At 49.3% G+C, this 10,533-nt stretch overlaps 1 protein-coding gene across 1 annotated transcript; it reads right to left on the reverse strand.

The window, feature by feature from the left end:
* Window positions 1–5,024: 5,024 nt before the first annotated feature.
* On the reverse strand, window positions 5,025–9,164 carry LOC131284433 (uncharacterized protein K02A2.6-like). Its single transcript, XM_058313290.1, has 2 exons — window positions 8,884–9,164; window positions 5,025–8,277 (listed from the first exon to the last, which is right to left on the reverse strand). The coding sequence occupies exons 1-2, from the start codon at window positions 9,162–9,164 to the stop codon at window positions 5,025–5,027; spliced, it is 3,534 nt and encodes a 1,177-aa protein (XP_058169273.1).
* Between the last annotated feature and the right edge of the window lie 1,369 nt (window positions 9,165–10,533).

The raw sequence follows: 10,533 nt of genomic DNA on the forward strand, positions 1-10,533 counted from the left end.
AGAGAGACAGAGGGAGAGTACAACGCAAATTCCGCCGGAGAAACACGGGGATCTGAAAAGAAAATATCGGTCCAGACCCCCCCCCCCCAAAAAAAGGGCCGGCAATCGTTGGCATTCGCACGAAAAAGGACGGACCGCTCTAGGTTTGGTTTTTGGTATTCAAATGTGCCCCGGCCTTGGTGGCGGGGTATGCTGGACGATAGGTGTGTGTTAGTGTGTGTAAGCGAGCGATAAAGTATTTTAATCTTTTCTTAATTTTCACCCTTGATCCCCGTTCGCCCTCCCCAACGCCAACGCCGCCCGCAGTAAAGAAACAAGTTCCCAGAGGGCAAACGTCACTCGGCGACCTTTCGGAAAGTGTGCTTGTGAGTGCGTGTGTCTGCATGTTTGCGTCGGACATGCCGTTTCTTCTGTTCCACAATGACCGTCTGCTGCTGCAGAGTTCCATTGTGCTCCGCTGGGATTGCGGGGTGGAAATTAACAACGAAAACTTTCGTTGTTGTGTACCTCCTTTTTGCTCTCTTATCGTGCGGATTTCAGATGAATTTGCGTAAGGAAACCGACCGCATGGACCGACCCTCCCACGGAGAGCGTGGGATCGAGGGTGACACCTTGTTTCCTTTGTGGTGCATGGCAAAAAAAAGGCCCTTGGCAATGGAAAAAGCAACAAAAAAAACCAACCCCGTACCAAGGAGGTCCAGCTTAACGCTGCCTTTGACTCGCACAAGATGGAAGAGATCGTACCCGGTGCCCGATATGGTACGCTCTCCAAGGAGCGGACGCTCCGGGCGGGTTCAACGAAACATCACCCATCCTCCGATGCGAAGGTACAGAAAAAAAGGGTCAAATTCTAATCCGCAAAAGAAAAGCGAACGACGAGGGTGAAGGGAAAAACGGGAACAAGAAGCAACGAAAACAATTCGCCCCGTTTTCTCCCGTGGCCCCGTCCTTAAGACACGGGTTTTGCCGCTGACGGGAGGGCACGAATTTTAATTAACCCTTCCACAAATTGTTGGTCCGTTCATTTGTCCTGCCGGTGACAGTTTATCAGCTATCTTTCGTCGTAAAACACGTTCCGCCGTGCCGCGGCGCGTTCCCGGCGTCCAGCCAAATCGTTTTACTGCCAACCCCGACCCGACCGGAGGAAGGGGGAAAAATAAAGAATATTTCAGCGAAATAGAGAAATGAATGCAAGAGGAATCTAAGACATTTTGTTTCGGTGTGTACCAACATTTTTATAACATGGGAATTCTTAAATTTGTTTCTCTGAAAAGAATTTGTTTAAATTTCAAATCCGTTTATAAATAAAACACCCTGTGTTTCGATGAAATTACCCGTTGTTTTAGTCAATAGCTGAGTATTTCAGATAGTACATTTCACTTCAGGACGTTTTTTAAAGTATTTTTAAAAGTTAAACATACAAGCAATCATTTTTAAAGTTTTCGACTGTAATATGTTCAGTTGTAATAAAGTTCATATGTGGCTCCATGAACAAATTTTCAATTTAAAACTTTTACCCAATAACCAGTACTTAAAATGGTGTTGGCTGCATGTTTTTTTCAGAAACGTACATTGTAATATTTACTTCAAGTTTATCACAAATTAAAGTCGCTAGTTTTTGCTATTACCAGAAATTTTTTCTAAAATATTTGTCAATTTCGTTGTCTGTTTTGTTTTGAATAAATTTTTAAAACACCTTAGGAACGGAAATATGATCAATCCAGGTTAAAATTGATACGAGAGAACATTTTTAGCAACGAAACAAAAATTAACTTTTTGTAATTTTTGCATACCTTACAAAACTAATCATACAGGTTTATCAGTTAATATCCATCCTGGTTTCTGCTGTTTGAACATATTGGTTCACATCAATCGTATTACTTTAATAATGCTACAACCGTGCATACACCCTCGCTCAGGTATTTTCCCTTCGGTGTGCAGATGAACCCATTTTCATGATTAGTTTTGTTGATTCCATCCCTATTTACTGTGACTTTCTGCCGTGTTTAGCAAGCAGCAACATTCGCATGGATCACGGATGCAAAAACGGAACTTTTCTCATGCTATTTACTCCGCAGGCTTTCGTGCCTTTTTTCCCCCCTCCGTCGAGGAGCGAACGTTTGCAAAAGTTAAACAGCAGCAAATACAGCTCTTTGACGTTGCATCGAACGTGGAAAGGCGCCCGGACGTGCCTCCGAGCGACAGTGACGATTGTTTTCCTCTTGTTTTTTTTTTAAATGTTTTTTACTTTTACCACTGCACACGCAGACGCTTCTGCTTCCGGTTGGCTTCAAAGTCGTGCATCGTCGGGCGTTACAATTTGTACTCATTTGCAAAATGGGGCACGAAAGCTTAAAACATGGCACTCCACATGCTTCCAACTGAACCCCCTCCCCCCAGCTTCCGGAAAGCAGGAAGCGGTGAGTGAATGAGGAAGTCTGTTTGCGAAGTGTGATGAGAGTTTGAAAACTTTCACCCGAACGATTTGCGGAAATGCGCAAGATGTGTGATCCGTGTTTTGTTCAAGGGATCTCGCCCCGGGTGGGGGGGTTGGGGGACTCCAAACGGGATGGTGAAAGGCCACTTGGCCATGACAAACATGACAACTGTTTGTCGGGAATGTCGGGAGCAATTGTTAGGGCCTCCACCGGAAACCGGTACTCCGAAAGCATCCGAACGTCCCTTTCGCATGGCGTTCCGTTCTCCGTTTTGCTTCAAATTTGCGAACGATGCGGCCAAGATCCGGTCGGTTTCCTTGACCGACCCTTTCCGCACGTTGCGTGTCGAAGCATCGGGCTTGAGCAATGCAATGCTGTGTTTTCCCTTTTCCGGAGAGGGGATTCTCCTGTTGATCCTCCCGAGGCCTATCGCAGATATTGGCCGTAAAGACAAGGGCCAAACGGCGGGGGAAAGCATGTAAAGCATTTTCGAGTGAAAGATATTAAATGAAACAAGCTTTCCTTTCTCGGGTGGCGTTGGATTTTCTTGGTTAAAAGCGAAACAGTGTAGCAAGACAGGGTCGGTCGAGGGGAGGACCAGATAAGTGCCAGAAAAGGCGGAAGTCGCTACCGACATTGCCGCCATCCGTAGTGCGTCACGTCCGCGGGAAAGGGGAGGGGTGCGAAGGGGAATGCAAAACGATTGTCACACGCTCTGGGGGGAAAAGCGATCGACGCCGGCTTTTACGAATGGTGTTTCTTTTGTTCCGTTCCGCACTGCGGTGTCGAATTCATGTTTCCTCCCTCGTCCACGTGTCGCTGGGGTAAAGTGAAATAGTTGACCCGGTTTCGGCAAGTACACGGACCCCCCGACCGACTCGGTGACCCCCCCCCCCTCCCTCCCACCAGCACAAAGGCGCAGCAACTTGATGACATTGACGCCCGACAAACCCGGCAGACAATGCAAACAGCGATAGCGAACAGGGCAAATATTTAGCAGAAAATAGCATGTAAATACACTCGCATCCGGGAGATGGCCTTCCTTTCCTAGGAGGGAGGGAGGAGGGAAGGAATTAGACAGTGCCATCCGGACGAACGGCCGGCCCGGAACGCAAAGCCCGGAAGCGCAATGCATGCGGAGTCAACTTACGACTAGTTAAGACGGAAACGGTGTGGCAACGTTGCGTCACCCTACCCCCTCCTCCCCGTGTCAGACGAAAACGGTCATCATCAAAGGACTGCCAAAGCGTGACGTCGTCCCGTGGGATGGGGGATGCCAAAAAGAGAATTTTAGAGCACGACTCCCGAATGACAAAATTCCGGCCTTGGGAAGGATAATCACAACGGTAGATGATGACGTTGATGATGTTGATGATGATGATGATGATGATGACAATAATGATAGTCTTGATTTTTGGTCCTTGCTCCACCCTCCTCTCCCCCCACACCTTACTACCATCTCCATCCGCTAATGTGTTCTATTTCCGCTTGTTGCTGGTTTGGCGTTCTGTATTTCTGTCCTCGTCGTTTGTCATCCGTGGCGAGCGTAAAAAGAGTGTAAGTGGGTAAGCGGTTCATTCCGGATTGAAGGAAGTACACACACACACACATACACACACACACATACTAAGTCGGATTGGGCTTATCGCTCGGGTTCGGGACGGGAGCTCGTTTAATCTTTCTAATTTGGACAGGATTTGCTTCGTTCCGGTGTTTCATGGCTTTATTCCAAAAAAACGTATTGTTTGCAGCGGGGCAAATACACGCAAAACGGGCACCGTAAAAATGCTTCGGGTCGGGCTGAGAAACGCGTCCGCAAAACATCTCCAACTGAGCGGCAAAACGGTAGTCCTGAGGGTCGTCAAAACCGGTTGTGGAATGTTTTGTGTGCTTTCCGTCTCGTGTGCCAACAACAACAACGTGATCCTGCTAACGTGAATGCAAAAGTTTCATCAGTCGTCGTCGCTGGGGGGATAGAAGAAAAAAAACAGAAGATCTCCCACCCCTTGACGATGACGAGCGGGGTTCACGTTAATTACCGCCATGGGAACGATCCGGCCAGGAACATCGTCAACGGTTCATCATGCACCAAAAGCCTGGTGTCGAACTTTTGCAGACACACAGGCCCTTCCTTCATCCTTCGCGATGTGTTTTGTTTCAGTTGCTGTTGTGCGTAACAGAACTCCATTTTGTTTGTTTGTTTTTTCCCCCCCCATTTGTCGACCGAGTTCACTGCCATTACTTTTTTTATGTTCTTTCGTGTAGCTCTGGTCTTTTCAATCAGTACACATAAATTACATTATTAACCATTAGAACTATATTTACTATGACGATCACGTACACTTTAAAACAGAGGTCCTTGGCCTAAAACTTAACGGTAATTGACGATACATAAAACGGACGCCTCGCGCGGCTCGTCCGTGCCCGATGCTCTAGCGATCCCCAGCCGAAGGCAACTGATCGACGGACGCTGCGCATTGACCCCGATGGATAGCAGGAACCCACATCAGCTGATAACGGCGAGTTATCAGTGAGTGGCCCAAAGCTTATCCATCGGGTCAGGTCCTATCACAACATCTCCCCCTTTTAATTGAGACGATACTCGTCGAGCCTACGTGGGGGTCTTCTAGGCCTAGAAGACCGGCGTGGCTCTTGTATCGGCTGCCGTCGTCTGCTAGTCACGAAAGGGACTGGACGTGGAGATGCAACCGTATCCGATGTGTTGATTTGCTGCCCTGCAGGAGAAATCGGCCTTGTTTCCTGCGGCGCTGGATCGATGAGCAAATCCAACGGCAATCGGTTCGGCTCTACGGTATTACTAGGTGCATTAATTGGCGTGGCAGCACCGCGCTCTCTAAGCTGATTCAGGTGACGGCGATGCACCTTGCGATCCTCGGTCTCCACCTCGAACATCACCGTACCTAGTTCTCGTACAATCCGTGCTGGAACCCACCGCCAAGAGTTTCTAGCATACATCTTGGTATAAACGGCGTCACCGCTACCGAACCGTTTATCACCCACTGGCGGTGCTTCCTTTTCTGCGGAGGGAGGTTTCAATAGTTCTAGGGCGGTCCGAACCTTTCGCCCCAGCATAGCCTCCGCCGGAGTTTGGCCATTTCTTACAACCGGGTTGGGAGTCATCCGATAAGATGCAAGGAAAATATCGAGTGATTCCTCTCGTGTGGCTCCACCTTCGTGGATCTTTTGCATTTTTCTTTTTAGCGTGTCCACGAAACGCTCAGCTTGCCCATTCGATTGAGGATGAAACGGCGCGGTTTTCACGTGGTCTATGCCGTTTCTACAACAGTAATCCTCAAACTCGGACGATACGAACTGGGGTCCATTATCGCTGACCAACGTTTCGGGATAGCCAAATCTTGCGAAGATGCCCCGCATCATCGCAATAGTAGCCTTTGTCGTAGTGCTACACGTCCTTACCACCTCTGGCCACTTTGTATGCGCATCAACCATTACCAAAAAGTAATCACCGTCAACTGGACCGGCATAATCGATGTGGATGCGCTCCCAGGGCTTCTTGGTAGCTGGCCAGGAAACGGGTTTCTCACGCGGGGAGGACTTCGATGCTACTGCACAGGCGTGGCATGTTTTCACGTACTCGGCAATGTCTCTATCGATGCTTGGCCAGTACACATAACTGCGAGCCACCGCCTTCATCCTTTGGATCCCTGGATGTCCTTCGTGCAGCTGCTCCAAGCAACGCCGCTGTAGCTTTCTTGGGATGACCACCCTCTCCCCGAACAAAATACTTCCCCGGAACGTGGATAAGGCCTCGCTTCTGTGGAAAAAGCGAGCCAAATCTTCGCCGTATGATTTGTCTCGCGGCCAACCTTCCATAATGTATTTTGTTACTTGCCGCAGTACCGGGTCGGATTCCGTTGCCTTCGCGACATCTCTAAAATGAAGCGGAAATAGGTTAATACAGTTTATTACAACGGAACTCACGTCCTCTTCCAACTCAGCGCTTGCAATGATGTACTCTGGATCTGGTTTTGCGTGCTCCCTTATTAGCCTTGAGAGCACGTCCGCGTTGCCAAATTGATCCGTTTTAACATATTCGATGCTAAAATCGTACAGTTGAAGCTGCAGAGCAAAACGCTGTAACCTGTTGGCTGTGTAAACAGGTATGCCCTTGTTGGAGCCGAAAATGCGCAACAGTGGTCGATGATCCGTCTGCAACCGGAAATGGCGTCCGTACAGCATTTTATGGAATTTCTTAACGGCAAAAATGATCGCTAGACCTTCACGATCGATCTGACTGTACCCTGCTTCTGCCTTCGTTAGGGCTCGTGAAGCATGCTGCACCACCTTCATCGATCCATCAGCAAATCTATGGCTGATCGTTGCGCCTAGACCAACCGACGAAGCATCCGCAGAAACCACTATTTCCGCGTTGGGGTCGTAATGCGTCAGGAGCAGGTCGGAGGCCAGTATCTCTTTAAATTTCCGAAAGGCATCTTCGCACTCGCGTGTCCATTCAAATTGTGACTCGTTTTTCAGCAGCACATCCAGAGGGTACCGAAGGTCTCTCATCTTTGGAACGAACTTCCCGTAATAATTCACGGCTCCTAAAAAGGATCGTACTTCACTCACATTCCTTGGCGCCGGCAACTCGTGAATTACTGCTATCTTTTCGGGATTCGGTCTGAGACCCTGGCTATCAACGATGAACCCCAAATACTCAATTTGAGTCATTTTGAATGCACACTTTTCCGCGCGGATGGTAAATCCGTAATCTTCGATGCGCCGGAAAAGGTTTAGCAGGTTCTCATCGTGCTCACGCTCTGTTCTTCCTCCCACGACTACGTCGTCCATGTACCCGGATGTACGATTCAATCCGGCGAGCATTGCATCCATCAGCTGCTGGAATGCCGCTGGTGCAATTTTTATCCCGGGTGGCAGGCGGTTGTAGTGGTATAGTCCGCGATGCGTATTTATCGTAAGTAACGGACGATACTGCTCATTTATTTCCACCTGCAGGAACGCGTCCGAAAGGTCAATTTTGCTGAAAAACTGGCACTGAGCAAGTGTTGCAAAAATATCCTCTGGAAGTGGTAGTGGATACTCATGGGACTGGAGAGCTGAGTTCAGGCCAGTTGAATAATCTCCACATATTCTTATACTGCCGTTCTGTTTCCTCACTACCACGATTGGGGCTGCCCAATCCGAATAGTCCGTTCTGGTGATAACACCCAAGTCTTGCAGGCGGTCTAGCTCTTTTTCCACAATAGCTTGCATCGCGTATGCAACCGGACGTTTGGGACAAAATACTGAACGGTGATTATCCTTCAGCCGCAGCTGAATATTTGCCTTAGTGCACAATCCACTTCCACTGAACATTTTAGGGAACTTGCTTTCCCATTTTAGCGCTTCCGTGCTTATCGCGTTACAAAAGTGGTCCATTGGCACCGACCCGAGCTGGAACTGCTCGATCGCATCTGCTCCCAGAAGCTGCAACTCTGCTGGTATGACGCGAATAACGACGACCTTTGTCCTGTCGCCAATCGTTACCCTTGCCGTAAATTCCCCATCCAGCTGCAGCTGCGAGCCAGACGCTGTCCTCGCGCATACTCCTACCGGCTTCAATGTTGGCCTACCCAACTGGTCCCATGCACTCCGTCCAACCACCGTGATGTCCGAACCGGTGTCGAGCTGCATGCGCACCTTCTTGTTGCCGATCAGAAGGTCGACGAATTTCCTTGCTTGCGTCACCTTGCAGACGTTTATCGTAACAAACCTTGTCTCTACCGGAGTGCGCTTGTTCCATTTCTTGGATTTTCGCCGCTGGCGCCTACCGTTTTGTTGGTTGCAGAAACCCTCTCTATGGCCCGTTTTGTTACAGTCACGGCACTTATGTTGGGCATAAGAACAGTTTCTTGCCCAATGGGTACCTCCGCACAACCAACAAGGCCCAGCCGGCTTGTCGCGAGTTTCTCGATACACGCCACGTTCTTGCCGCAATTTTCCTCCTTGATCTCGACCAGGCGACTGGTATCGCGGCCCTCTGGCCCTTAGCGCCAGGACGCGATCATTAGTTTTTGCTGCAATCATCGCGCTGTCGACTTTAAGACTTGCGATCCGTTGACATTCCGCGGAAAGCTGCTCCAATGTCACGTCGTTTCGCTCCTCGATTCGAGACAGAAGCCTCGTTCGCACTTCAGCGTCGGCTTCATCTTTCAAGCCGCAAACGAGCATTAAACATTTAAATTGCTCTTCGCTCATTGCGGCAAGTTGAAAGTTCACGCAGGAGCGGTTCACTCTGCAGACAAATGAAACCAAATCCTCGTTCCGCGACTTTGTAAGCTGCAAACACGTGTATCGCTTACTAACCAGCGACTCTGCTTTTCCGAAAAGAGCTGTTAACCTTTTCGTAGTATCGACGAACGACAAGTCACGAGGGACACTCGGCAAGATAAAACTAGTGTACCGCGCGTACTCGGCGGGTCCCAGCTTGCGTATCAGCAAACGCACTTTAGCTGCATCGTCGAGGCGAGAGGCATCCTGCGCAAACAGATCCTCGTATCGTGCAAACCATGCACCGAAAGTTACGTCCGATTCCGCCTCGTAACGAAACTCCGTGATGCTACTCGATAAAGCATCCATAATCACCTCGGGATTGCTGGGAACACTATTTGTCGGCTGGGAAGGCTGTGATGCGGATTTCGGCTGCTGCAGCAATTGGGCGAATAACTGATGCTGTTGTTGCATCTGCTGCTGCTGTTGTTGCATCTGCTGCTGCATCTGCTGCTGCTGTTGCTGCATTTGCTGCTGCATCATCTGCATCATTTGGGCCAGCATCGCAAAATCAAAATTCTGCCCAGGCGCTCCGGATGACGCGGCAAAATTATTCTGCAATGGCTGCGCGGATGCACTTTGCAATGGAGGCTGAGTCCATGGCGCTTGGCTTTCGTTGGCGGGCTGCGCGGATGCGCTTTGCAATGGAGCCTGTGGCCATGGCGCTTGGTTTTCGTTGGCGGGCTGCAAATGATGTTGCCCGGGAACAAAACCACCAGAGCGGATCGCGGATGATCGACGCTCGTCCCCTTCCACTGGAAACTCGGATGCACCGCTTCCGTTAACGCTCATCCTTCGCCTTTTTGCCCGTGGACGCGGAATTTTGTCTTCACTGTGCACGCTCGTACCAAAAGTCTTGTGTCTTTAATGCACACGTTCACAAAAAGCGATTTTTTTTTTTTTTTTTTTTCACTCGTCGCCACTTTTATGTTCTTTCGTGTAGCTCTGGTCTTTTCAATCAGTACACATAAATTACATTATTAACCATTAGAACTATATTTACTATGACGATCACGTACACTTTAAAACAGAGGTCCTTGGCCTAAAACTTAACGGTAATTGACGATACATAAAACGGACGCCTCGCGCGGCTCGTCCGTGCCCGATGCTCTAGCGATCCCCAGCCGAAGGCAACTGATCGACGGACGCTGCGCATTGACCCCGATGGATAGCAGGAACCCACATCAGCTGATAACGGCGAGTTATCAGTGAGTGGCCCAAAGCTTATCCATCGGGTCAGGTCCTATCACAACAACTTTTAATCTCCCGCATGTCTGTTTCTCGTCGTGTTTTGAATTTTACACAACCCGAGGGAAATGCCCGGCGCGTGGAGTGTCGGCGAAAGTTTGATGTAATAAACGCCGGTACGTTCCCATGGCCAAATCAGTCACAAATCGTCAATCTGCAGTGCGCCACGCGCACAATAATGATGCCGTACCGGTGAGAGTGTTCATTATGTTCACACCAATCAGACAGAGGCCGCAGAGCGAAAAAGGCAGCAGCAGGTCACGCAGAGAAAAAAGGCAATCAGAAAAAACGGTGGAAATAAAATGGTTATCAAAAAAAGTTTTCCCCCCGGCCCTGGCTGGCTGGATGGCTGGGGGTTGGGGAAAACACGACGCGCTTCCGACACTTGAAACTTTTATGCCCGCAACGTGATTATTATGATGTTGTGCCTGCGCGCGGGATCGTTTTTTTTCTGGTACGGGGCGTGGAATTTTATATTGCGTTGGAAAAATCTCTTCCGAAAGCTTGGGGGAAGCTTCGGTGCGTCCCAGGCGTT

The sequence above is a fragment of the Anopheles ziemanni genome, chromosome 3 (assembly GCF_943734765.1).
Source record: "Anopheles ziemanni chromosome 3, idAnoZiCoDA_A2_x.2, whole genome shotgun sequence".
NCBI classification, from domain to species: Eukaryota; Metazoa; Arthropoda; class Insecta; order Diptera; family Culicidae; genus Anopheles; species Anopheles ziemanni.

Bases quoted from the DNA above. Each gene is read 5' to 3' on its own strand.
- LOC131284433 (XM_058313290.1), bottom strand. From the start codon at position 9,164: ATGCAACAACAGCATCAGTTATTCGCCCAATTGCTGCAGCAGCCGAAA. The intron at 8,278-8,883 runs GTACACTAGTTT...AACGGGCCATAG, and splicing joins GGACCCGCCGAGTACGCGCG to AGAGGGTTTCTGCAACCAAC.